This window comes from Chiloscyllium plagiosum, unplaced genomic scaffold (genome assembly GCF_037043375.1).
Source record: "Chiloscyllium plagiosum isolate Xiang-an unplaced genomic scaffold, Cpla_swu_hap1 HiC_scaffold_28, whole genome shotgun sequence".
NCBI classification, from domain to species: domain Eukaryota; kingdom Metazoa; phylum Chordata; class Chondrichthyes; order Orectolobiformes; family Hemiscylliidae; genus Chiloscyllium; species Chiloscyllium plagiosum.
Genome location: NW_028270166.1, coordinates 9391504 through 9416882, shown reverse-complemented (window position 1 = coordinate 9416882; position 25379 = coordinate 9391504). Strand labels below are relative to the sequence as shown.

At 41.3% G+C, this 25379-nt stretch overlaps 1 protein-coding gene across 1 annotated transcript; it reads right to left on the bottom strand.

Annotated features, from left to right (window-relative positions):
• Positions 1-5100: 5100 nt before the first annotated feature.
• On the bottom strand, positions 5101-7262 carry LOC122565427 (growth arrest and DNA damage-inducible protein GADD45 beta-like). Its single transcript, XM_043721397.2, has 4 exons — positions 7061-7262; positions 6800-6901; positions 6439-6652; positions 5101-6093 (listed from the first exon to the last, which is right to left on the bottom strand). Exons 1-4 carry the CDS (start codon positions 7102-7104, stop codon positions 5980-5982), a joined length of 474 nt encoding a protein of 157 aa, XP_043577332.1. The 5' UTR covers positions 7105-7262; the 3' UTR covers positions 5101-5979.
• Between the last annotated feature and the right edge of the window lie 18117 nt (positions 7263-25379).

Below are 25379 nucleotides of genomic sequence, written 5' to 3'. Positions count from 1 at the left end.
AAAGTTCTGGCACAGATGGAAGATATAGAAAATAACTTTGACAAAGTTGCCAATTCAGACCCAATTGCTTTGCATATATGTTATTCTGATTTAAACCCCAAGCCTACTTTCAAATCAATAAAATTGTCAATATTTGTCATCTATTTCTGTCCTAAATATAAAACATACTCAAATATTATGTTTTAAAAGGCAGTAGTGTGATGAAGGGTTTTGTGATTATGTGGGTTTTTCTCAGAAAAATTTCCAATAGGGGCTCTCCCGTGACTCAATGAGTTTATCCAGTGAATAGCTAAACTGAAAAACAAAAAAGATCCCACATTTGATTTTTAACGTCTATTGAGTTAGTCTCAGAGGATTGATGTTAAGGGGTACAAAAATGTACTTCAAAACTCCATGATTAAGGAAAAGGTTAAGAGTTCCTACCATTATCGATTTTCAGGATCTTTCCTTACAGAAGAATGCCACGTAAGGAAGAATCATTTCCCAGTAATACCATGCAGGGGAATAAAGATTCACTGTTAGGTACTCATGTGAGTAGGCAGGGGTGTCAGTTAGCTGGTTTGCAATGCGGAGTAATGCCAGCAGTCCAAAGGTGTGTAGGTTAGGTGGACTGGCCATGGTAAATTGCTTGTAGTGTCCAGGAATGTGCAGGTTTAGTGAATTACTAATGGTAAGTGTGACGCTACTGGAATAGGATAGGTGGTGGGTCTGGATGGGATGTTCTTCAGAGGGTTAGTGTAGACTTGAAGGGCTGAATTTCTTCTATGTCCATTGTAGGGATGCTATGATTCTATTCTATGCTTCTATGAACAGTGCAGATTCAACTCCCAAACCAGCTAACAAAATCATGAAGGTCACCTTCTCAACTGTATCCCTCACCTGAGGTTTGGAGATTCTCAGGTTGAATTCACTACTAGCAGTCTTTGGTAACTTTCACTTTTTACTAAAAGATACCGGCACTTATGCATAGAGAAGTCAGGATACAGAGGAGAGGAAAGGAAGTTAGAAGGTTTGCAAAAATCATAAAAAGAAATTGGCTGACTCATTTTTGTGTGCAATCCTATATCCATTTTAGAGTTGGGACCCTAATTTACATGGGTAGGGCATGAAATAACTGGCATTCCAGAGTCCAAATGCTTTGTAATCTGAGATATAGAGCACTGCACTTCTGCCATATGCTTTACATATAATTGAAATAAATGCAACAGCTGAGACTGCTGGTCATTCCATAACATCATCTATTTTTGCAACAATCAGTAATTGCTCTTCTGCAGGTTCTTAAGTTGTACAAATAGCTAATTTCTTTTAAAATATCTCCTTTAAAGGTCAAGCATATTCAGAAACGAGTAAACCCCAACCTCTGTGTTATTTGAGCAAGTTTCAACTTTCATTTCAGTTATTGCTTTCTGTAGAATTTCTGAAACGCCCACATTTCTCAGATAGCCTTTTTTATATATGACTCATCACATTTTAAAAGATCTCTTTTTAACAATTTTGTGTTGATGGTTATCTTTTACTATTATTATGAGAAACTTGAAGGATTTGTGCTGGTCATGAGGGAATTGTTTAGGTTCTGTTATAAAGTTTTTTCCACACTTTCCTCCTCTCATTTCTGCACATGACAAGGTATAGAGGGATTAATGGCATTATCAACCCCTCCAGTTCCTCGCCCAGTTTAATTCCTCTAAATGTGTGAAATTAGAAAGTGACTTGACAGCCTATTCAACCAAGAGGAGCATTAATATAAAAGATCCTGTGCACTATTTTGAAGAAGGGCAGGGGAGTTTATTCTGGCCAATATTTAGCCTTCAACCAGCATCACTAAAACAAAGTTTCTGGTCAATACCACATTGCTGGGACCATGTTATGTGTATATTGGCTGCCACATTTTCTACATGATAAAAGCCAGTACACTTAAAAAGTTGATTGTAAAGCACTTTAGAATGTTCTGAGGTCACAAAATATTTTACAATATTCTTGCTCCCAATTTACCTTTCACATAATGTCTAGACATTTAAGTTTCAGCAGGCAATGTTGGACTGCAAACAGGGATGTGCAATTTATTTTTGTTGACTTGTCTAATGAGATATATGTAAGATAACTTATCAGACCAGGATGGACCTTTGAAGTGCAGATATATATACTGGATAGACTCTGGTAGTTAGTGACTAATGAGGTAGCAAGCGGACCTATTCAGACAAATATCTAACAAACTGTAATCCTGTCAGTTCTCTGAAGAGTTGTGTCTTAGCAGCAGACACAGTGATCAGTTTCAATCTAAACTCACTGTTAATCACTTCAACAAATTGCAGATTCCCAGTCCAACCACAGAATTCCAATTGGGGAACCATTTCCATTACATTGCATTCCAGTTTCAAACATAGTGTTTTAGAGCCTTTTATAGTGATTGCCCTCTTAAGTCAGATTTTGTGAACTGTCTGCTTGAATTTTAGATTAGATTAGATCGGTTTTCTCTATCATGGTGGCAGGTATCATTGACCAGGTCTTGAATCAGGAGTCTCCTTGATCCAAATAACTCAGTTACTGCTTCAATAGTTATCCAGTCTCACCATCAAGGATTTTGTGGGGGATGGTCAGGTGCAGCACTCCCATCTCTGAGTCACGTAGTTGTGGACTTATACCCCAATACGGATTTAAGCACAAAACCTAAACTCATGCTTTAGCGCAGAACCCTGTCCAAGGTATCGTTGTTTATACAAAGACACTATACCAAGACTTGTTTGCTCTCTCACGTGCATGACATAGAATCATAGAGATGTACAGCATGGAAACAGACCCTTCGGTCCAACCCGTCTATGCCAACCAGATATCCCAACCCAATCTAGTCCCACCTGCCAGCACCCAGCCCATATCCCTCTAAACCCTTCCTATTCATATACACATCCTCCAATTTTGGTGTCATCTGCAAACTTACTAACTGTACCGCTTATGCTCGCATCCAAATCATTTATGTAAATGACAAAAAGTAGAGGAACCAGCACCAAGCATGTGAAACAGTGCACAATGTGAAGAGGAGCAGATACAGAATAAGATGATGTTCCCATCACTGGGGAGCCTAAACCTGACTTTTATAATCTCAGATGAAGGGATCGAATTTAAGATTGACATATTAAGAAGTTTCTTTAGTCAAGAGTTAAGGATCTTCATGGTTCTTTGTCTGCGTGGGCTGTAGATGATGAGTTTACAGAAGTGATAGTTTATAAAATAATGAGAGATATGGATAGAGTTAATGGTAGTTGTCTTTTCACTAGGATGAGGGATTTCAAGACTGGGGGGAACATCTTTGAGATGAAAGGAGAGAGATTTAAAGAAGACACAGTGGGCAATTTCTTTACACAGAGGGTGTTTCACATGGGATGAACGTCCTGAAGAAGTGGTGGATATCTGTACAATTACAATATTTAAAAGACATTTGGATAAGTCTATGAATAGGAAAGGTTTGGAGGGTTAGGGGCCAGGAGCAGGCAGTTAGGAATAATTTATTTTGGAATTATGTTCGGTATGGACTAGTTGGACCAAAGATTCTGTTTCTGTGCTGTATGACTCTATTTCCAAGGATTCAAGTGATACAGGAATAGTGCAGAAATGTGGACCTAAGGTATAAGATTGGTCCTTTTGAATGGTTCAGCAGACTCAAAGGGCCAAATGGCATAATTTTGCTTCGGTTCTTAAATTCTGGCCAAGATGTCTGCAAGAATCTGCATTTACAATTTTTGGGGAGTTTTCCTGCTTCAAATGGACTTGAAACAGTTTCCAGATCAATGGCCAGTTCAACTATCTGAAGATTTTGTAATTCCAAAGCAATATTTATTAATTTGAAACATAGCAGTAGACCATTCAGGCTTTATGGCTTTTCCTCTATTTCAATGCAGATAGTGACTATCCTCGGCACTCCTGTAAACTGTAAAGAAGGTACATTGGGTGACATCTGGTTTGGGGAATCCTAGCTATCATGAGCCCTAACCACCAACATCACAGGGCTGAAAAATATTATTTTCCACTGATCCCTCCAATTGGGGCTATTAGTTAAAAAGAGGGAAGTTTGAAGCTTGAAAGACTGCCCTCTTAGAATATTTTTTCTGACCAAGAGAATTGTCTGCCAAGTTCCACAAAATGTCTTTTGATCACTGCCATTTTAAAGGATTGAATCTCTGAATAATTCAACACAATCATCATGCAGAAATGCACATCTATACCACAGGTACTTATGTTTGTGACCCAAACCTGCTTAAAACAATACAGTAGCATACAAGAACTCTTGGCACTGCATTCCTCATCAGGAAAACTGCTCACCACCAGTTTTACTTTTTGAGCCAAGACAATCAGTGCCAAAGTTATATTTTATGCTTTTCCCACATGTTGCAATTTGAACTTGCTTTGGATCATCATGAATACTTCCTTGAGAAGGCTATCTTATTTGAGAAGAACCTAAACACCATCACTAATGTCACACCCAAATTATAACATTAATAGTTTTAGTTTCCCATTGGGAGATAGTTGAACTCAGGAATTACTGAACTTCAATACATTAACTTTGTCGTATTAATATCATGTGATGTCTATTTGAATTAGCTGTACCTGCATCCTTTAAGCTACAGGATTCTCATCCATGTACAGAAATTCCATATTTCCAGTCAGGAGTGCATTGGGCAAGTTTATAACTGGAATTAAAATGGTCTACAAAATGAATACATTTATTCACTTTGCAGGAAGGTTTGATGCTGCAGTTAAATCATTGATTTAAATTGTGTGTTAAACAGAGAGCAGCTCTAAACAAAATCTGACCTCCACTGTTGTAAGTACAGGTGTAATTTTCTTGACAAGGTTAACAGTGAAAATCTAATAAATTTTTTTGCATAACCAGACAAAGGTCAAATGGCAGGGTAAAACAGTAAAGCCAGAAGTGTTTTTTGTTGGTGATCAAATTCTAAATCAGGCAGGCACAACTCTGACCAACTAACTAGGTTTTCAATGTGTTGTTTGCTGTCAACCACGAAAAATAACTCACTCAAGTATTTAACGACTACTGCTTTTGAGCAGTGGTTAAGATAACAAAGGGAAAAAAGTCAGACAATTACATACTTTTAAAATTAAAATATTTATTGTAAATGTAATTTGTAATAGAAACACGAGTTCATTTTCTTACATATATCAGAAAAGACAAACAAGAAATCACAGCGTTATAAATAAGTCGCTGAATTAAAAATAATACATAACATTTCAGAATAATAGTTTAGAATTAAATTGCACGATGCCCGTTACATAACGTTGAGATTCTATGCAAAAATCCCAGTATTGAAGCTAAATGCAACAGTTCAGTAAACATTTGCTGCAAATCCCCTTCCTGTACAAAGGAAATAGTAACTTGTGTGGGGGATGAGCTCGATTTAAAAATGCAAAACAGCTCCAAAACGCAGTTCCAGTGCAGGCTCGCACGTTGTTCCGCCTCCAGCAAGAGGTGGAAAAAAGCCTCCATCAGTCACCGAGGGGAGGAGGGGGCAGCCGGCCATCCACTGTTTAAACAAAACGCCCATCCATCCTCCACACCAGGATTACAGTCCTCTCGTATTCGAGTCTTCACAAATCCTTTCTCCCACTTTCTGCATCTCAGTCCAGTCTATTATCAAATAAATCTAGATACAAAAGAGCCCTGCTTCGAAATCTCTCCTTCATTTCGTTTCCAAATCTGGTTTCCACATCTCCAGTCCAGTTCCTCCACTGCAGCTGTCTTCTCGGTTCCGGGAGCGGATGCCAATCCACTCGCCGTTGTAAAAAACAGCCAAGTTTCCGCCGGGTATGCCGTCTTCTTTACCTCTTAAAAAAACAAAAATGCCTTTGCAAACATGATTTTTCCTCTCATCAATCCGCATCTTTTTTGTAAAAGAAAACGGCATACATTTCTCATTTAATTAAAGACGTTTTCTTCTCAGCTTCCTTTTCTTCTGCTGGTTTGAGCCTTCAGCGTTCTTGCAGGGACACGGTAGGAACCCACTGGTTCTTGTTTCTACTTTCCTCGCAATAGCTTCCGACTTCCTCCAACGCCTCACATTTCCAAACATCGGTATGAGAGTTCTGGAAATAGAATGGTAAAAAAAATCCCGATTAAGCATCGCGTCAGCGTCAACAGCACGTCAATTCCAGTCAGTTATACCCTCCCAAGTGCCGTTGTTTCGTTTTACGATAATTGCAAGATTAACCCCTGAAATGCCAGAATCGACTAAATACTATTGTAACAATTTTAAGAAAAATTAGCTATCTTATGCGGATTGACGCATAGTTACAGATCTCATATGCAGAAGCATTTACTATAACAATCTTTACCTCGGTAAGATATTACTAGTATCGACACAGGATATTTTTGCAGAAATCAGTAGATTGAGGGAGGTGGTGGAAAGAGAAGAAAGAGACGGTTCTTACCGTGACTAGCATGCAGTGTATGTCCCGGGGTTCAGCAGTCTCGTCCCCGGTCTCCAGAAGTTCTTCCAAGCGCTTGACTCCCCGGAGCCGCACAATGTTAATGTCGTTCTCGCAGCAGAAAGCCTGGATCAGGGTGAAATGTATCTGCAAGGCGATGTCGCCTTCATCTTCTTCATCGGCCGCCAGTAGACACAGGACTACACTGTCTGGGTCACTACTCGGGACAATAATAGAAGAGACGATTAGAATCACTATGTAAAAAGAAACCCTGAAAGTCAACTGAAATTAAATCTTAAATTTTAAAAGTGGTGTCCGGAACTGGTTGCAGTTGAGAACCTTAAAAAAAGTATTCAATACTTACACATTCATTAACTTTGCCGACTCGTAGACCCCAACCGTCAAGAAACCCTGACGTTGCGCCGTCACCAACAATTTTTCTAAAGCTTGATCAATTGGCTGCATCCTGGATAAAAATGAAAATACATATATACTTAAAAACTATTCATCTTAAAAAAATCTAGTCTACAAACCGAATAACCAACGGATAAGTAATCTACACGCGATCCTTTCCACTGGATCTCATTAAAACCAACTACAAATGGTCGATTTTCTGGCAACTTACTTTTTGCTGGTATTGTCAGTTCCAGTGATATCTTCCAGAGTCATGTTGTTCTAATTAAATCCAAGGTAAAAAGAGCCCGCGGGTTCAGCACTACAACGATAACTCTTCTTCACTGTAGCTTTCTGCCACTGGTTGTAACAATCCTTCAAATCTGGCGATCCACATCCAAACACCGATTCGTTCTGTTCACTGCTTCTTTCTGCAGTTCCTAAGCAGCGCTCACTGCTTTTTAAAGGTTACATGCCACCCACCGGCTCATTTGCATACGGCTCTCGCGATTGGCTCATCCGACCAGTAATTAATATTAAACGTCTTCCACATGGGAGCCCAGATGGCGTATTTTCTGGGAATTTTCTTGTTTCTCTCCTTTCGTATTTTTTTCTTTCTCTCTCGATGACTCAGTTTCGCGTGCTAGAAGGCATTATGAACCTGACATTGGAATGAATCTTCTGGAATAAAACCGCACAGTTGCAATGTAAAATTAGATAATGATGCTGAGCTGTCTGGTAGTTCCCCCATTATAAGAGCCCTGATGCCATTTATTATCTACACAGCCGCATTTATTTCTAACTTAATGCAACTCGAAAAAGTTTTTTCCATTTCAACTTTGAGCTAGAACATATCTAGAAATTATTTGCCAGTGTTTGCCTCAAATTGTTGAAAATTGCAAGCTCTTGGCGAAAGTAATAAGCCACATGAGTTTGCAACAATTTGCGTTTTAAAAAAATGTCATATTAATTAGAGACCAAAATCTGAGGTCTTGTTTTGTGCAGCACACTGTTGCAGGTTTCGAGCGTGAATTGTAGGTGACACTAAATATTAAATCTTGCGTAACGGCTGTTATAAACTGGCTTGGTTGGTGGACAAGGAAATGCAATATGCTTCGCTGTTCTGCATTTCAAAACATAACTAAATGTACTTTAATTCTTAATAGTACACTTAGTTCGAGATTAAAAGCAAATAGAACCAGTTGGAAATAGAATCTGTTTCTCTTCTCTCTGGTTTCCGACGGGGAATATTTCGCGTACGTAACAAGTTTTCCAATTGAGTGGAAACTCCGCCTGCCAACCGCCTAGCGCATAAACAAGTTATATACTGTGCAAGCAATAATTGAACGGCAACAGCTAAATGCATTTTCCAACGTGAACAGATATAAAATAATTGGGACAATTAGGAAATACTTTGCACAAAAAAATCGCTGACAATTTTTGCAAAGTCACTGTATACAACCGTAACCTTCATTTCTGGGATGTTTTGCAATAAGCCTGATTGTTTACGTGTATCCTTTGGCACCCACGGCAGTCTGTAATTAAGGAAAAATCTATGCCACCATGTAGGAAAATCAAATAGTCACAAATACAACTAAGATATTTAGGGTATCTGTTCTTCAGATCGATCCATTTGCAGAGATCAAATATGTTTATATGTAACTTTCGGTCGCATGTTAACATGTTGAAACACACTGGATTTGTGCTTTGTGAAATCACAGGCAACCTGAGAAATGGTTGGAATTTCTAACAATGCACGTTCATTGGCCTCTCCCTCCACACCCCGAAAGTTGTTAAGAAAAACGAACACAAAACCTGTAAACAAAATCAGAAATAAATATATGTACAATGGGCAACCTTAAAACTAATCAAAGGGCGCCGTCTGGCGGGTTTAGTGCCTGTTACTCTGAAATGAGTTCACTAGTTCCATCTGGCGTTCATTTGGAAGAAAACAAACAACTTGCACCATCCAACATCTTGGTTTTCAAACACACACACTCACACCCACACAGACATCCTCTCAGAGACTCAGACCACTCTACACTCATGCACACACATATACACTCTCTCTCACAGACACTTACAACCCCCCACCCCAGACATGCACACACAGATAAAGACCCACATGCACACTATATTTTGTGCGGTGAATTTGTACTTGCAGAGTTACATTGTACTTTGCTCAAAAACTGCATGAATTCATGTAAAACTCTGTTTTCTCACTTTTTAGATTAAAATCAATCTAAACATCATGGCACAGACAGAGAACACAGGGGATTTATACCTTCAACATATTGTCTAGCTAACGCCCATTGTTACAGCTAATCTGAGAATGCAACTTTTAAAAAAAGGTTTTGTGATTTACACATGAAAGAAGTGAAACTATCATGGTATTCGAACAGATGAAAGACTCAACAGACAAGGTATTTTTCAATGTATAATTTCAGTTACATCACACTAAATTTTTGCTATAAATTCTGTGCCTAAGAATTGTGACCTTCAATATCACCTGATGAAGGAGCAGCGCTCCGAAAGCTAGTGTGCTTCCAATTAAACCTGTTGGACTGTAACCTGGTGTTGTGTGATTTTTAACTTTGGTTTTCAGAGCAGCGTTTTGCCATTTTGAAGACCAGTCCATACCATAAGGATTTAAATGCAATGAATATACGTAAAGTAACGATGGCTTGAAATGCTACATTTCAAACGTTAACACTTCCTGCATTGCAACGGTGATTACGATACCAAAGGACTGTACTTCATTACCTGTAAACTGCTCTGAGAGGTCCTAAGGTGATGAAAGATGCTGTATAGAAGGAGGACACTTCATTTGTGGTACAGTGGCAATGTCTCACCTCTGAGCCAAAAGTGTTCAGGTCTCACCTGCTCCAGAAGTGTGTCACAACATGCCAGAACATGTCTGATCAAATTGATTTAAAATATCTATAAAGAGTGTACTAATTACTCCGGCTACCAAAACAGCCCCCAGCATGTTCAAATGGGACTAATGATGCCTGCGGCTATGACAAGCTTTAAGGATGTTCACATTTGTGTGCAGTGACATCAGCACCAGTGCATGCCTAGACTGCTCCCACCATTATTTCACAGCATGAAAGAACATGCTAACCCTATAGACAAAGGAAATAAACAAGGGCACCTTGCAGAGAGTTCCTTTCTCAAAAGCTTTTAGTGATGTGGCATCAATAGGAGATGACAGTCTTTGTGATAAGGATTTTGCGCAGAGGTTTGCTTTCTTGCTATGTTAACCAACTGAACAGGGTCAGAGGTTACACAACACCAGGTTATAGTTCAATAGGTTTATGTGAAATCACAAGCTTTAAGAGCGCTGCTTCGGCGTCAGATTAAGTGGCAAAGGAGTGGTGTTCCGAAAGCTTGAGATTTCAAATAAAACTTTGGACTATAACCCTGGTGTTGTGTGACTTCTGACCTTGTCCACCCCAGTCCAACACTGGCATCTCCACTGACATCATGTTAACCAACTGGAGTGGGAACTTTCCACTTTCACCTCTTCATCCTATTTGTTTCTGTAATTTAGCAGTCCAGGAAGCAGCTTCAAAAACAGTTTTTTCTTTGTTTAGTTACTGCCATAAAAACACAAAACATATTGGCAGCGTGCCACTCCATCATTAGATAGTAATGTCACCCTGCAATGTTGTGTTCTGGAGGTTGTGCCTGCATTGCTCCACCTGGTGGTGGTGTTCACAATAAATGCAGCCAACAGAGAATCACATAATTGTTACAGTGCTGAAGGAAGCTATTTGGCCCATCATGTCTAGATGGGCTCTCCAAATAAGTGATTTCCTTAGTATTATTCTCTAGCCTTCTCACTGTAATCCTGTATACTCTTCCTTTTCAGATTACAGTCTTATTTCTTTTTGAATACCTCCACCTCATTCTCAAGCAGTGAACCTCCAGAGCTTAACCATTTGCTGTGTGAAAAAAGATCTTCTTCATGTCACTTTTGATTCTTTTGCTAATTACTTTAAATCTTTCATTCTTAATCTTTTCTTGAGCAGGAACAGTTTCTCCCTGTCTACGGTGTCTTGATCCCTCATGATTTTAAATACCTCTATCAGATCTCCTCTCAGTCTTTTTTCCTAAAAGGAAAACATCCAAGCTCTCCAAACTGTTTTCCCCACTGAATTTATGCATCCCTGAAACCATCCTCTTGAATCTTTGTTATACAATCTCCAATGCGGTCATACCTTTATAAAGTGCATTGCTCAGAACTGGTCTTAATACTCAAATTGTGGCTGAATTAGTGCCTTATACAAGTTCAACATAAACTCTCTACTCTTATAGAGACACTATTAATAATGGCTGAGTTTTTTTAAATTTTTCATTTGCATTTATTAAAATGGCACTAAAGAAAGAGATAAAGTTGCCATAGTCCTACTGGACCATAAGGCTGCTCTCACATGAGAAGAAATGACTGGTGGTGGTTTAATCTGAGGATCACCATGCCTCAGGAAACACGAGAGGTTGAGAAAGAAAGTCCTTCATGGTAACCTCAGACAGTTCAGGAATTGAGCCCATGCTGTTGGCATCACTCTGCATCATAAACTGGCTAGGTGAAAGTGAGGACTGCAGATGCTGAAGATTAGAGTTGAATGTGTGGTGCTGGAAAGGCACAGCAGGTCAGGCAGCATCCAAGAAGCAGGAAAATCGATGTTTCGGGCAAAAGCCCTTCATCAGGAGTAAGGCTGGGAGCCTTGGTGGTGAAGAGATAAATGGCAGGGGGGTGAGGCTAGGGGTAACTGAAAGTGCAATAGGTGAATGGAGATGGGGGTAATGGTGATAGGTCGGAGGGGAAGGTGGAGCAGCTAGGTGGGAAGGAAGATGGACAGGTAGGAGAGGTCATGAGGGCGGTGCTGAGCTGGAAGGTTGGAACTGGGATAAAGGTGGGGGGGGAGGGGAAATGAAGAAACTGGTGAAATCCATATTGATGCTGTGGGGTTGGAGGGTCAAGGGGGAAGATGAGACATTCTTCCTCCAGGCATTGGGTGGTGAGGGAGCTGTAATGGAAAGGCCCAGGACCTGCATGTCCTTGGTGGAGTGGGAGGGGGAGTTGAAGTGTTCGGCCACAGGGTGTTGGGGTTGGTTGGCGCGGGTGTCCCGGAGATGTTCTCTGAAGCGCTCTGTATTGTCCTCTCCATTGGGGAGACAGGACGCCTACACGCAGAGCGCTTCAGAGAACATCTACAGGACAGCGCCACCTCCATCCCATTTACCTCTCCACCCCCGAGGCTCCCAGCCTCATTCCTGATGAAGGGCTTTTGCCCGAAACATCGATTTTCCTGCTCCTCAGATACTGCCTGATCTGCTGTGCTTTTTAAGCACCACACTCTTGATCACAAACTGGCTGTCCAGCCAACTAAACTAGCCAATCCCCTTAATATGGCACTTATAACAATGTGAAGTCAATGTTTTTAGAATTTTCATAGAAATTAATTTTTTTTGAAGACCATCAAATCATGCAGTTCAAGTAGCTCAGATGGTGAATATACGACTTGCTTTCAGATAAGACAATAAACCAATGCACTCTTGAATGGATGTTAAAGATTTTGTGGTACTATTTTAAAGAAGAGCCAATGAGTTATCCTGCTGTCTCTTGGCCAATATTTGAGGAGCAGAAAGAACATTGATTCAAAAATTTATTTTTGTTCCCAATTTTAAAAAATAGTCACTTTTGTCATCTGCTGTCAAAATGGCTCATTTCAAAAGCACAATTGCTTTATGACCATTCATGTTCAGAGCATATCCAAGTTTCCAAATCAGTTAATTACAGAATAAGTTCCTATTTCCTTTATTTTTGACCCAGTTGCTAATCCATGTACTTTATTACTGCTCTGAGATTTCCCTCATCCACATCTCAATTTCCTTTTATCTCCCTCAAAAGCAGGTATCTTTGACTATGCCACTGTTTCCCCTGCCAGGCCTCCAGTTCTTTGTCGAGGTCTCCTTTCTCAAACCAAGACAACAAATGTCACCTTGATCTCACAACTAAACCTCATTCAATCTCAATTAGGGGGCCATCACTTCAGGAACTCCTCAGCAATACTGTCCTAGGCCTACCATCTTCAGATGCTTCATCAATAAGGCTTTGTGTCATAAAGTCAGAAGTGGGGATGTTCACCGATGATTACAGAATATTTCACTCCATCTGTGACTCCTCAGATACTGAAGCAGACCATGTTCAAATGCAACAACATTGGAACAACATTCTGAAAAGTGGCAGGTAAAAATCCACACCACACAGATGTTAGGCAATGGATTATATCCAACAAGACAGAATCTAAACATCAAACATTCAATTACATTACCAGTACTAAATCCCCCACTATCAACATTCTGTGATTTATCATTGACTAGAAACCGAACTGAAATTATCATATCCATATGGTAGTTACAATAAATCTTTTGACAAGTAACTCACCTCCTGATTCCTCAAAGTCTACAATGCATAAGTCGGTGCCATGATGGAATTCTCTTCATCTGCTTAGATGAGTAAAGCTCCAAAAACAATTAAGAAGCTCAACACCATTCAAGTCAAATTAGCAGCTTTGATTGCCATCCTGCCTACCCTCAGCAGTCAATAGACAGTGCCAGTAATGTGTACCATCTATAAGATGCAATTGAACATCTCACAAGGTTCCTTAGACATCACATTTCAAACCCATAACCTGTAACTCCTAAAAGGCCAAGGGCAGCAGCTGCATGGGAATATCACCACCTATAAATTCCCCTCCAAGTCACACGCTGTCCTGATATTGCCTTTCCTTTACTGTTGCTCTGTCAAAATCATGAAAATACTTTCCTTACAGCATTGTGGGTGTATCTACACCACATGGACATGCAGAGCTTTAAGATATAAAGTTCTCACAGTCCCAGAGGTCAATAAGTCTGCTCTCTCATTAGAAAGAAAACAGCTAATGGCGAGTTTAACTGGAGGGTCTCCACACCTCAGTAGGGGGCTGAGCTTGACAAGGTGGGGCCTTCATGGTAACTCCAGCCAGTGTGGAAAGAGGTTTAAAGAAGGCAACCAATGACCACTGTGTCAAGGGCAAAAACAAATACTCAATATATTCTGACTTCGCCAGCATACTAGTTCACAACTCGTGAATTAATTTACCAAAACAAAAGAAGTAAGACTTTCTCATGAGCATCACTATTCAGGGAGTGAAAATATTTTTCCTGCTTAACTTGAGGGGTGTTATTGAAACTCAACTGGTGCCCATCTCAGAGCAGCAAACTCAACACAGACCAGGTGTTTAACCTCAGACCTGCCTGCTCAGTGTAGCACAGTAGCATGCCATGTTCTTCACTTCAGCAAAGCATAATGAAGTAAAATATTTTGCTATTCAGTGCAATAGAAAGTACTAAAGCAAATTATCTCTATAACTGCATCTAACTAATCAGGTTGGAATGTTTTGAGAGCTTTACGGACTTGGCGGATGTAGGATGTTGATATCATATTATCTCAATTTTGAGAAGGACTTTTTCAAACGTCCTTGTGTGAAAACTATTTCCTTAGATAGTACAATGATTGACAGCAGATCCTGTCCTCATAAATAGTGATTGAATGAAATTTATCTTTGAACTTTTCATGTGTAAATAACCAAGGTTAGAATGATTCTACATATACATGATTCAGTCTCTAAGTTTCCACATGCTACATGAAGTGTTTTGTGACCATTTTGATTGTGGTTCAAATTGAGCATTGATTAGGAATAGTTTTGTGCATGAGCTTTTGTCTATTAGACACTGGGCTGAAAACTGGTCACATTTAACTTGTTTTGGCAGCATCCTTAACTCAGAGTCAGAAATTCATCGATTTGAACTTCATTCCAAAGACTCGTACGCATAAATATAGACCAGCATTCCAGTACAGTACTTAAGGAGAACTAGGGTGCCATCTTTTAAACATGATTTGGGGATGCCGGTGTTGGACTGGGGTGTACAAAGTTAAAAATCACACACCAGGTTATAGTCCAACAGGTTTAATTGGAAACACACTAGCTTTCGGAGCACCGCTCCTTCATCAGGTGATAGTGGAGGACACAATTGTAAGGCACAGAATTTATAGCAAAAGTTTACAGTGTGATGTAATTATACATTGAAAAATACCTTGATTGCCTGTTGAGTCTTTCATCTGTTCTAATACCATGATAGTTTCACTTCTTTCATGTGTAAATCACAAAACTTTTTTTTTGAAAAAGTAGTTGCATTCTCAGGTTAATTGTAGCAATTGGTGTTAGCTAGACAATATGTTGAAGGTGTTAGCCCCTGTGTTCTCTGTCTGTGCCATGATGTTTAGATTGATTCTAATCTAAAAAAAGTGAGATAATAGAGTTTTACATGAATTCATGCAGTTTTTGAGCAAAGTACAATGTAACTCTGCAAATACAAATTCACCTCACAAACGTATGTGTGCATGTGGGTCTTTGTGTCAGTGTGTGTGTGTCTGGGTCTGGGTTGGGGATTGAGTGTGAGAATGAATGTGTATGTGAGTGTAGAATGTCTTAAGTCTGTGAGGGAGTGCATGTATGAGTGTGGGACACAAACCCCCACACTCTCTCATGCACCCCCTCACAGACTTAAGACACTCTACACTCACATACACACACATATACACTCTCTCACACTCACAACCCCCCAACCCAGACCCAGACACACACACACTGACACAAAGACCCACATGCACACATACGTTTGTGAGGTGAATTTGTATTTGCAGAGTTACATTGTACTTTGCTCAAAAACTGCATGAATTCATGTAAAACTCTATTATCTCACTTTTTAGATTAGAATCAATCTAAACATCATGGCACAGACAGAACATGGGGGCTAACACCTTCAACATATTGTCTAGCTAACACCAATTGCTACAGTTAACCTGAGAATGCAACTTTTAAAACAAAAGTTGTGATTTACGCATGAAAGAAGTGAAACTATCATGGTATTCGAACAGATGAAAGGCTTAACAGACAATCAAGGTATTTTTCAATGTATAATTTCAGTTATATCACATTCTAAACTTTTGCTATAAAATTCTGTGCCTTACAATGGTGTCCTCCACAACCACCTGATGAAGGAGGGGCACTCCGAAAGTTAGTGCTTCCAATTAAACCTGTTGGACTATAACCTGGTGTTCTGGATTAGTAGTGCTGGAAGAGCACAGCAGTTCAGGCAGCATCCGAGGAGCAGTAAAATCGACGTTTCGGGTAAAAGCCCTTCATCAGGAATACAGGCAGAGAGCCTGAAGTGAAGTGAGAGGAGGGTGGGGAGAGAGTAGCATAGAGTACAATAGGTGAGTGGGGGAGGGGATGAAGGTGATGGGGTGGGGGGGGGGGGTGGGGGGGGGGGGGGGGGAGGGGAAAGAGGGTGGAGTGGATAGGTGGGAAAGAAGATAGGCAGGTAGGACAAATCATGGGGACAGTGCTGAGCTGGAAGTTAGGAACTGCGGTGAAGTGGGGAAAGGGGAAATGAGGAAACTGTTGAAGTCCACATTGATGCCCTGGGGTTGAAGTGTTCCGAGGCGGAAGATGAGGCATTCTTCCTCCAGGCATCTGGCGGTGAGGGAGCGGCGGTGAAGGAGGCCCAGGACCTCCATGTCCTCGGCAGAGTGGGAGGAGGAGTTGAAATGTTGGGCCACAGGGCGGTGTGGTTGATTGGTGCGGGTGTCCTGGAGATGTTCCCTAAAGCGCTCTGCTCGGAGGCTCGAAGAATATCATTCTTCCCCAATGTAGAGAAGACCGCATCAGGAGCAATGGATACAATAAATGATATTGGTGGATGTGCAGGTAAAACTTTGATGGATGTGAAAGGCTCCTTTAGGGCCTTGGATGGAGGTGAGGGAGGAGGTGTGAGTGCAGGTTTTGCAATTCCTGCAGTGGCAGGGGAAGGTGACAGGATGGGAGGGTGGATTGAAGGGGGGCGTGGACCTGACCAGGTAGTCACGTAGGGAACGGTCTTTGCGGAAGGCGGAAAGAGGTGGGGAGGGAAATATATCCCTGGTGGTGGGGTCTATAACCTGGTGTTGTGTGATTTTTAATCTTTTAAACAGAATGTTAAACTCAGTCCCTGTCAGCCCCCTCAAACGAACATAAAATGTACTGTGACATTTATTTCACAAAGGTCAGTGGAGGTCTTCCCAGTGTTCTGGCCTGTAGTTACGCTTGGGCCAACATCTCTAAACAAAAATAATCTTGCGATTATTATACCGCTGTTTGTAGGAGCTTAATGTGTGCAAATTGGGTGGCATGTTTTCTCCATCAAAACAGAAACTACCTTTCAAAAATACTTTATTGTTTGTAAAGCATTTTGGGATGTCCTGAGGTGGTGAAAGTTGATGTATAAATTCATGTTCTTTGTTTCTCCGATATTCTATCATTTTGAATAAAAGGCTTCCTGTGAATGAGAAAAATAAATTAGCTTTCTGAATGTAAACATGTTGCTCGGAGTTGTGCAAGTTAGTGAAGAGAAATCACTTGGTAAATGTTGCAAGCATTTTGATAAGACCTTGTTTCCTGGATACAGATTATTAGTGTTCGATTAGCTGTTGCTAGGAGATACTGAGCTTTTGTTTTCCTGGTTGTAGAATGAGGGTGAATACTGTAAAACACCAATTCTTAGATATTATAAGAATATAGTTTATGTTTTTCCATTATGGAAATGTATTTTTTCCTTAGTGAGGAAAATCTCTTTAGCAGAAAATCATTGTGAAAGGGGTTATATAAAAGTGCAAAACTTATTTTCAGTAATATTATTAGATTATTTTATTTTGTTATTTCATTATTTTCCTGTTTAATATTCTCCACAACTCTGGTGTAGGTATTAAGAACTTGTGGGAACCGGACACTGATTGCTTGCTGATAACCCTCTCAAATATTCACTTATCATTTGAGCAGTTGGAGAATATTTGACAATAGGGGTATCGCAGCCAAGTTCACACCTACCCTGGACAAATACACCTGCCAGTGAAAGCCAATGGAGGGCTATAGATGATCTTTTCTCTACCTAACCCAGCAGCATGACAAATTGGTAAGGTACTGCACTTCTGAGATCACCTAACCCTGTGCTGGTCTAGAGTTCGAACCTTACAAAAGGTGTTAACTGGTGTAAGAACATCAAGACTAAGCTATTTAGCTGCGCAAACCTGCTCATCCATAGAGTCATAGAGCTGTACAGCATGGAAACAGACCCTTCAGTCCAACTCATCCATACCTACCAGATATCCTAAATTAATATAGTCCCATTTGCCAGCGTTTGCCCCATATCCCCCTGAACCCTTCGTATTCATAAACTATCCAGATGCCTTTTAAATATTGTAATTGTACCAGCCTCCACCACTTTGTCTGGCAGCTCATTCAATGCACACACCATCATCTGCATGAAAACGTTGCCCTTTACGTCCCTTTTAAATCTTTCCCTTCTCACCTTAAACCTATGCTCTCTAGTTTTGGACTCCCCTACCCTGTGGAAAAGACCTCGGCTATTCACTCTATCCATACTTCATGATTTTATAAACCTCTAAGGTCACTCCACAGCCTCCGACACTCCAGGGAAAATAGCCCCAGCGTGTTCAGCCTGTCCATGTAGCTCAAACCCTCCAACTCTTGTCACATCTGTGTAAATATTTTCTGAATTCTTTCCGTCCTAAGGCAGGGAGACCAGAATTGCATGCAATATACTGAAAATGGTCGAACCCAATGTCCTGTTCAGCCACAACATGACTTCCCAACCCCTACACTAAATGCACTGACCAATAAAGACAAGCATACCAAATGCATCTTCACTATCCTACGACTCCACTTTCAAGGAACTATGAACCTGCACTCCAAGGTGTCTTTGTTCAACAACACTGCCTAGGACCTGACCATTAAGTGTATAAGTCCTGCTCTGAATTGCCTTCCCAAAATGCAAATTATCTAAATTAAATTCCATCTGCCACTCCTCAGCCCATTGGACTATCTGATCAAGATCCTGTTGTAGTCGGAGGTAACCTTCTTCACTGTCCATTATGCCTCCAATTTTGGTATCATCTGCAAACTTACTAACCATACCAGCAAATGTTCACAGCCATCCAATTAAATCATGTCATAGTTACTTTGTGACTTGCCTTATTTGAGAAGCCATAGAGGAGGCCATTCAACACATTGTGATAATTGTTAGATTTGTGGCAAATTGCCAGCGCACAAAGTACCTTTTGGAAAGAAGTTCAAACAGAAACAAGCTTGGAGTGAGTTTTTTTTCCAAATAGCTTTTCTCTGATCCTAAACTAAAGTTAAAGTTAATTTGTTTGAACTTATTCTAGTCATTCATCCTCAGTTTTACAAACCTGGATCATGCCCATTATGTCCACCTTATGTCATCAACAGCAACTTTAGCTATCTCAGTCAATCCCCTTCATTTTACTGTACTATTGAAATGGAGACTACTGACCCTATAACACAGCAGATTCCACTCCATGGCATGGTACACAGATGGCATGCAATGCACCCTCACTGGTACTCTATGTATGCTTACAGTACCTTGTTTTGAGTTATTTCCCTTGATTCAAAATCTAGAATTTGATACACCATGCTGATAAGAGAATTTACAGTGATTGTCAACTTTTACTAGTTTGTAGATTCACATGGTTTATGTTGCAAATCAGATTAGACTAGTCTCCTTTGTGATGTTTTCAGTGCAATTACTAATTCCTCAGCCTTTTCTGTTACCTAGCAAGGCTTGTGTAGTTATCCTTGTCACACTTTGGGAAATTAGACACACACAAGGAAGATAAATGTTTCCTTTTTTGTGTTCCTGCTATAACTCTGGATGTTAGCACCCCATGAAAAACAGCAAGAATTAGCAGTTACTGTCACTGTTGTTTCATTCCTTATGGATATCCTTTTCCTGGACAATCCATTGGAGAAAAGTCTTCTTTTTGTTCTCTCCAGCTGGAATAAATTGCTGTCTTTGAGGAGCTCAACAGGCCATCCATTGGAGGAGAGTATGTTCTTGACTTCCTTCACACAGTTGTGTGTTTATTTGGGCTGCTGGCCCTTTGAAGTGTTACCTCCTCAGTTCTGCAAGGCAGAACTGGCCCTATCATGGCCACCATCTACCTTCATAACTTAGGTGCTGCAGACACTTCCCATCTCCTGATAATATATGACACTACTATTTGGCACTTAACTTACTTCTGACTCTATCTGAGGCATGTGCATTTGAAGAGAGTGTTGTGTTAGCAATGCAGATGCAATATGAGATTGGGATTTGAAACTTATGTGGGTGTCAGGTTCAAAAACCCTAAGTGAAAACTAAGACAGCAGCAGTGTAGCAGGGCAGCGTGTGGGTACTTACCCGGGACTCATCTGCTTTCTTTCTTGTTTTTCTTTTCACTTCTGTTCTTTCTCTTTCATTTTTTTCTTTTGTTTTGATTTTCTTTGGTTGGTTACTTGATAGCATCGGTGCGGCAGTGAAAGTGGGTCATGTGTAGAGTGGCGGCAACCTCCCAGCAAGTTGGGGGTGGTGCAGCAAGGACGTCTTCTTGGCAAAGGTGGCAAGTGATCAGAGGTGGCAGTGGCATCTTGGAGAAACATGGCTGGAGTAGGTCTCATGGTGTGGCGGCAGCATGGCAGTGGACCAGGGTATCCTGGTTGCAGTGGGCCCAGAGGGGGGACTCCTGGCTCTGGTGAGGCAGCAGCTGCGGCAACATGGTATGCTATCATCAAGACAGCAGTGGAACCAGAGACTCCTGATTGCAGTCATGGTAGACCTGGAGTGGGGACTCAGAGTTATTGACAAGGTGGTAGCAGCAGTGGATCGGGGAACTCCCGGTTGCAGGGCAAATGTGGGTTCAGCATGGGACTTGGCCGCAGCATTGGTGAGGTGGGCCCAGCGGTGAAGAGATGGAGCCTAAACAGTGGCTACTTCTAAGTAGGTGGGTCTGGCACAGGTGTTGGCAAGGTGGTGGAGGAAGGACGCCAGTGCAAGTGTCGCTGGAGAGCTGACTCAGGACTCGTGGTGGAGGCAGCAGAATGAAGATAGACTCTCGGTTATGTCTTTTTATTCTTAAACTATTCAAAATAGGGCCAGATTGTGGCGACAGTGGAAGTGTTTCCATGTATTTTATGTTTTACAGTAAATAATAAAGTAAGTGACAATAAATCATTCAATTCAATCCAATCCTTAGAAATACAACTCTGCATTGAGCGCCCGGTTGCTATAATTGCCCATCTCCTCTGGTCAATTCTGTGGGTTGTATTAGCCCATTAAAAAAAAACTTCTGTTAGTGATTTTTGAGAAGATTGATGATGTTACCTAGTTTGGTGACGAAATGTCTGAAAACAAACCTTCAAGCTCAGCAAGCTAACGTACATACTTAAAAATTTCTGTTACTTGGGATCAACCACTTTTTGGAGCTGATTATGACCATGGATGGAGTGTCCATCAACGGCCCACAAGACTGTTATTCAGCCTATGAATCCTGCTATATAAAGATTTGAGAATAGTAAATTTTTTAAGCAAAAAAAGTTCTGCTTCTTATTTTGTTACTTTTAGTACTCTAATCTTCCAATTTGTGCCTTTGCAATATGACCTTGAGGGAACACTTTGCATGAGTCAACATTTTCAATCACTTTCACAATGTTAAAAAAAAGATAAAGTAGGTCAGCTTGAAGTCTCCATTCTCAATAAAGGTCCCATGCCCCTTAATTTCATACGTGAACGTAACTTCATTATATATCTTGTACACTTAATCTGCATACAGTCCTTCAGAATGAATATGATCATATTATGTACTATGCAATGCCACCTTTTTTATTCCAAACTAAAGTACCTCCAATAATTTAATACACAGTGGAAAAGAAAACATATTTGCACTCATAGTGCATAACATATTGGAATTGAGCCATAGGGAATTAAGAGAAATGGGGATAGGGTAAGCAAGTGGCGTTGCAATCAAATATCATCCATTACCTTATTGAATTACATTGTAAGTTAAAGGGGGTGTACGGCTTATCTCTTCTCCTATTTCTACTTTGACACCAGAAAGATCCTAGGTTTAATTGCTTTTCTATAAGGAGTCAGCTGGCTTTAATCTCCTGAGAGTGGGGAAAATCAGTTAGGGTTTCTATTCCTGATCACAATTCAGTGAGACTGGAATTGGGCACAATTGTGATATTGTCCAGGAGAAATGGATAATTGGCCAAAATATAGTGAGGAATGTGGATAATGTGAGGGGAATCATAGCCAACCAGAATCAACATCTTCAAGAAATAAAGGAAGAAGATAGGAGGGTCAAAAAGAAATGCAACAACTCTATTATCACCTATAAATTTTCTTATACAAAGAGGTTTCACAGTGGCTTCTAATGCACAAAGGATTAAACAATTGCCAGAGAAATTACATTCTAATCAGAGAACTTGTAAACTTTATTGTCAGTTTCTTTCAATAGATGACAATTAGGAAAATCTTCTCACTGATAAGCCACTTCTAAAAATCCTCCTTTTAATGAATTCCCCAAAACCACAGACTTTAAAATTCCACTAAAGAGCATTTCAGACTGCAGTATTGAGTACTCAGCAGATTCATCTGGGTGAACAGAAATTGCTGTATAATCTGCTCAAGCCACTGTGTTATTTAACATTTTATTAGTAACTATGAGCTAAAAGTTTCTGCAAAATGTTGTGGTGAGCTGGATCACATTTAATTGACTATCACTTTGGTTCTAAAATTTGTTCATATCTTTGGATGCTGAGATGAAAATATTGGAATACTGTAAAGATAAGCATTCATTGGAATTTTAGGATGTGAATGAAATGAGGTTCAATAGATGTGTTTAGGGTATTAGAAGGGTAAACTTCAATCACACAGTTGGAATTTGTTTTGATAAAAATATTGGGATTCTTAAGTATCTAAGTTTGATGAGAGAATTGATTTTTAATGTTCAAATAATGGCAGAAAATTCTGAATGCATCAGCATCTATGGAGAGAACAACCAAGATTACAATTCAGTTCGGACCCTTCATCAATGAAACCTGTTTCTGATGAAGTAATGAGAGGCAGTACAATGCTCTTGGGGGATTTGTTAAACAAAGGCTCCATCAGCCTCTCAGATCACTGCAAAAGATCTTGTAACACTATTCAAAGAACAACAGGAAAGTGCTGCTGGTGTCCTACCTAATATTTATTCCTTAACTCAACAACTGAAAAAAAACATGATTATCTCGTCATTATCACATTGCTATGCACAAATTAAGGCTGACACATTTTCTATATTGGAAATGTGTTGCTGGAGAAGCGCAGCAGGTCAGGCAGCATCTAGGGAACAGGAGAATCGACGTTTCGGGCATTAGCCCTTCTTCAGGAATGAGGAAAGTTTGTCCAGCAGGCTAAGATAAAAGATAGGGAGGAGGGACTTGTGGGAGGGGCGTCGGAAATGTGATAGGTGGAAAAAGGTCAAGGTGAGGGTGATAGGACAGATTGGAGTGGGGGCGGAGAGGTCGGGAAGAAGATTGCAGGTTAGGGAGGCGGTGCTGAATTTGATGGATTTGACTGAGACAGGATGGGGGGAGGGGAAAATGAGGAAACTGGTGAAATCCGAGTTCATCCCTTGTGGTTGGAGGGTTCCTAGCCGGAAGATGAGGCGTTCTTCCTCCAACCGTCGTTTCGCTGTGGTCTGACGATGGAGGAGTCCAAAGACCTGCATATCCTTGGTGGAGTGGGAGGGGGAATTGAAATGTTGAGCTACAGGGTGGTTGGGTTGGTTGGTCCGGGTGTCCCAGAGGTGGTCTCTGAAACGCTCCGCAAGTAGGCGGCCTGTCTCCCCAATATAGAGGAGGCCACATCGGGTACAGAGGATGCAATAGATGATATGTGTGGAGGTACAGGTGAATCTGTGGCGGATATGGAAGTTTCCTTTGGGGCCTTGGAGGGAGGTGAGAGGGGAGGTGTGGGCGCAAGTCTTGCACCTCCTGCGGTTGCAGGGGAAGGTGCCGGGAGTGGAGGTTGGGTTGGTGGGGGGTGTGGATCTGACGAGGGAGTCACGGAGGGAGTGGTCTTTACGGAATGCTGATAGGGGAGGGGAGGGAAATATATCCTTGGTGGTGGGGTCCGTTTGGAGGTGGCGGAAATGACGGCGGATGATGCGCTGTACATGGAGGTTAGTGGGGTGGTAGGTGAGGACCAGTGGGGTTCTGTCCTGGTGGCGGTTGGAGGGGCGGGGTTCAAGGGCGGAGGATCGGGAAGTGGAAGAGATGCGGTGGAGGGCATCGTCGATCACGTCGGGGGAGAAATTGCGGTCCTTGAAGAAGGAGGCCATCTGGGATGTGCGTTTTTGGAACTGGTCCTCCTGGGAGCAGATGCGGCGGAGTCGAAGGAATTGGGAGAATGGGATGGCGTTTTTGCAGGGGGCAGGATGGGAGGAGGTGTAGTCCAGGTAGCTGTGGGAGTCGGTCGGTTTGTAGTAGATGTCCGTGTTGATTCGGTCGCCTGAGATGGAAATAGAAAGGTAGAGGGAGGAATCTGAGACTGTCCAGGTGAATTTGAGGTCGGGGTGGAAGGTGTTGGTGAAGTGGATGAACTGTTCCACCTCCTCGTGGGAGCACGAGGCGGCGCCGATACAGTCATCGATGTAGCGGAGGAAAAGGTGGGGGGTGGGGCCAGTGTAGTTGCGGAAGATGGATTGTTCCACATATCCTACGAAGAGGCAGGCATAGCTGGGGCCCATGCGGGTGCCCATGGCTACTGGCAGGCATAGCTGGGGCCCATGGCTACTGGCAGGCATAGCTGGGGCCCATGCGGGTGCCCATGGCTACTCCCACTTCCTCCAAACGAAAGGATCGACCTGTTCATATCCAACTGCCGCCGCGATATTAACCCCCCAGCCTGTCTCAGTCAAATCCATCAAATTCAGCACCGCCTCCCTAACCTGCAATCTTCTTCCCGACCTCTCCGCCCCCACCCCAATCTGTCCTATCACCCTCACCTTGACCTTTTTCCACCTATCACATTTCCGACGCCCCTCCCCCAAGTCCCTCCTCCCTATCTTTTATCTTAGCCTGCTGGACAAACTTTCCTCATTCCTGAAGAAGGGCTAATGCCCAAAACGTCGATTCTCCTGTTCCCTAGATGCTGCCTGACCTGCTGCGCTTCTCCAGCAACACATTTCCATCTCTGATCTCCAGCATCTGCAGACCTCATTTTCTCTTCAAACATTTTCTATATTGTCAAGTGACTCATTCATTGACTGTAAAATAAGTTATATACTCAGATTGTGCAAGGTGCTCTGTAAATGTAAGTTTTTCCTGAGCTTCATGTTCTTGTGCGCAAAGAAAGTAACTAAGGTTGTCAGGCAAGTGAAAAAAATGCATCTATCCGTAAAGTAACTAATAAAAAGCAAATCAGTACTTACGTTTTTTAAAATCATTTTTTATACAAGATCATCCTGAAATGGATTTTGCTGAGTGGCTGCCTGACATGCATATACATCTGTGGTAGGTAAGTTACTTGAGAAGATTCTGAGAGAAGATATACATGAATTT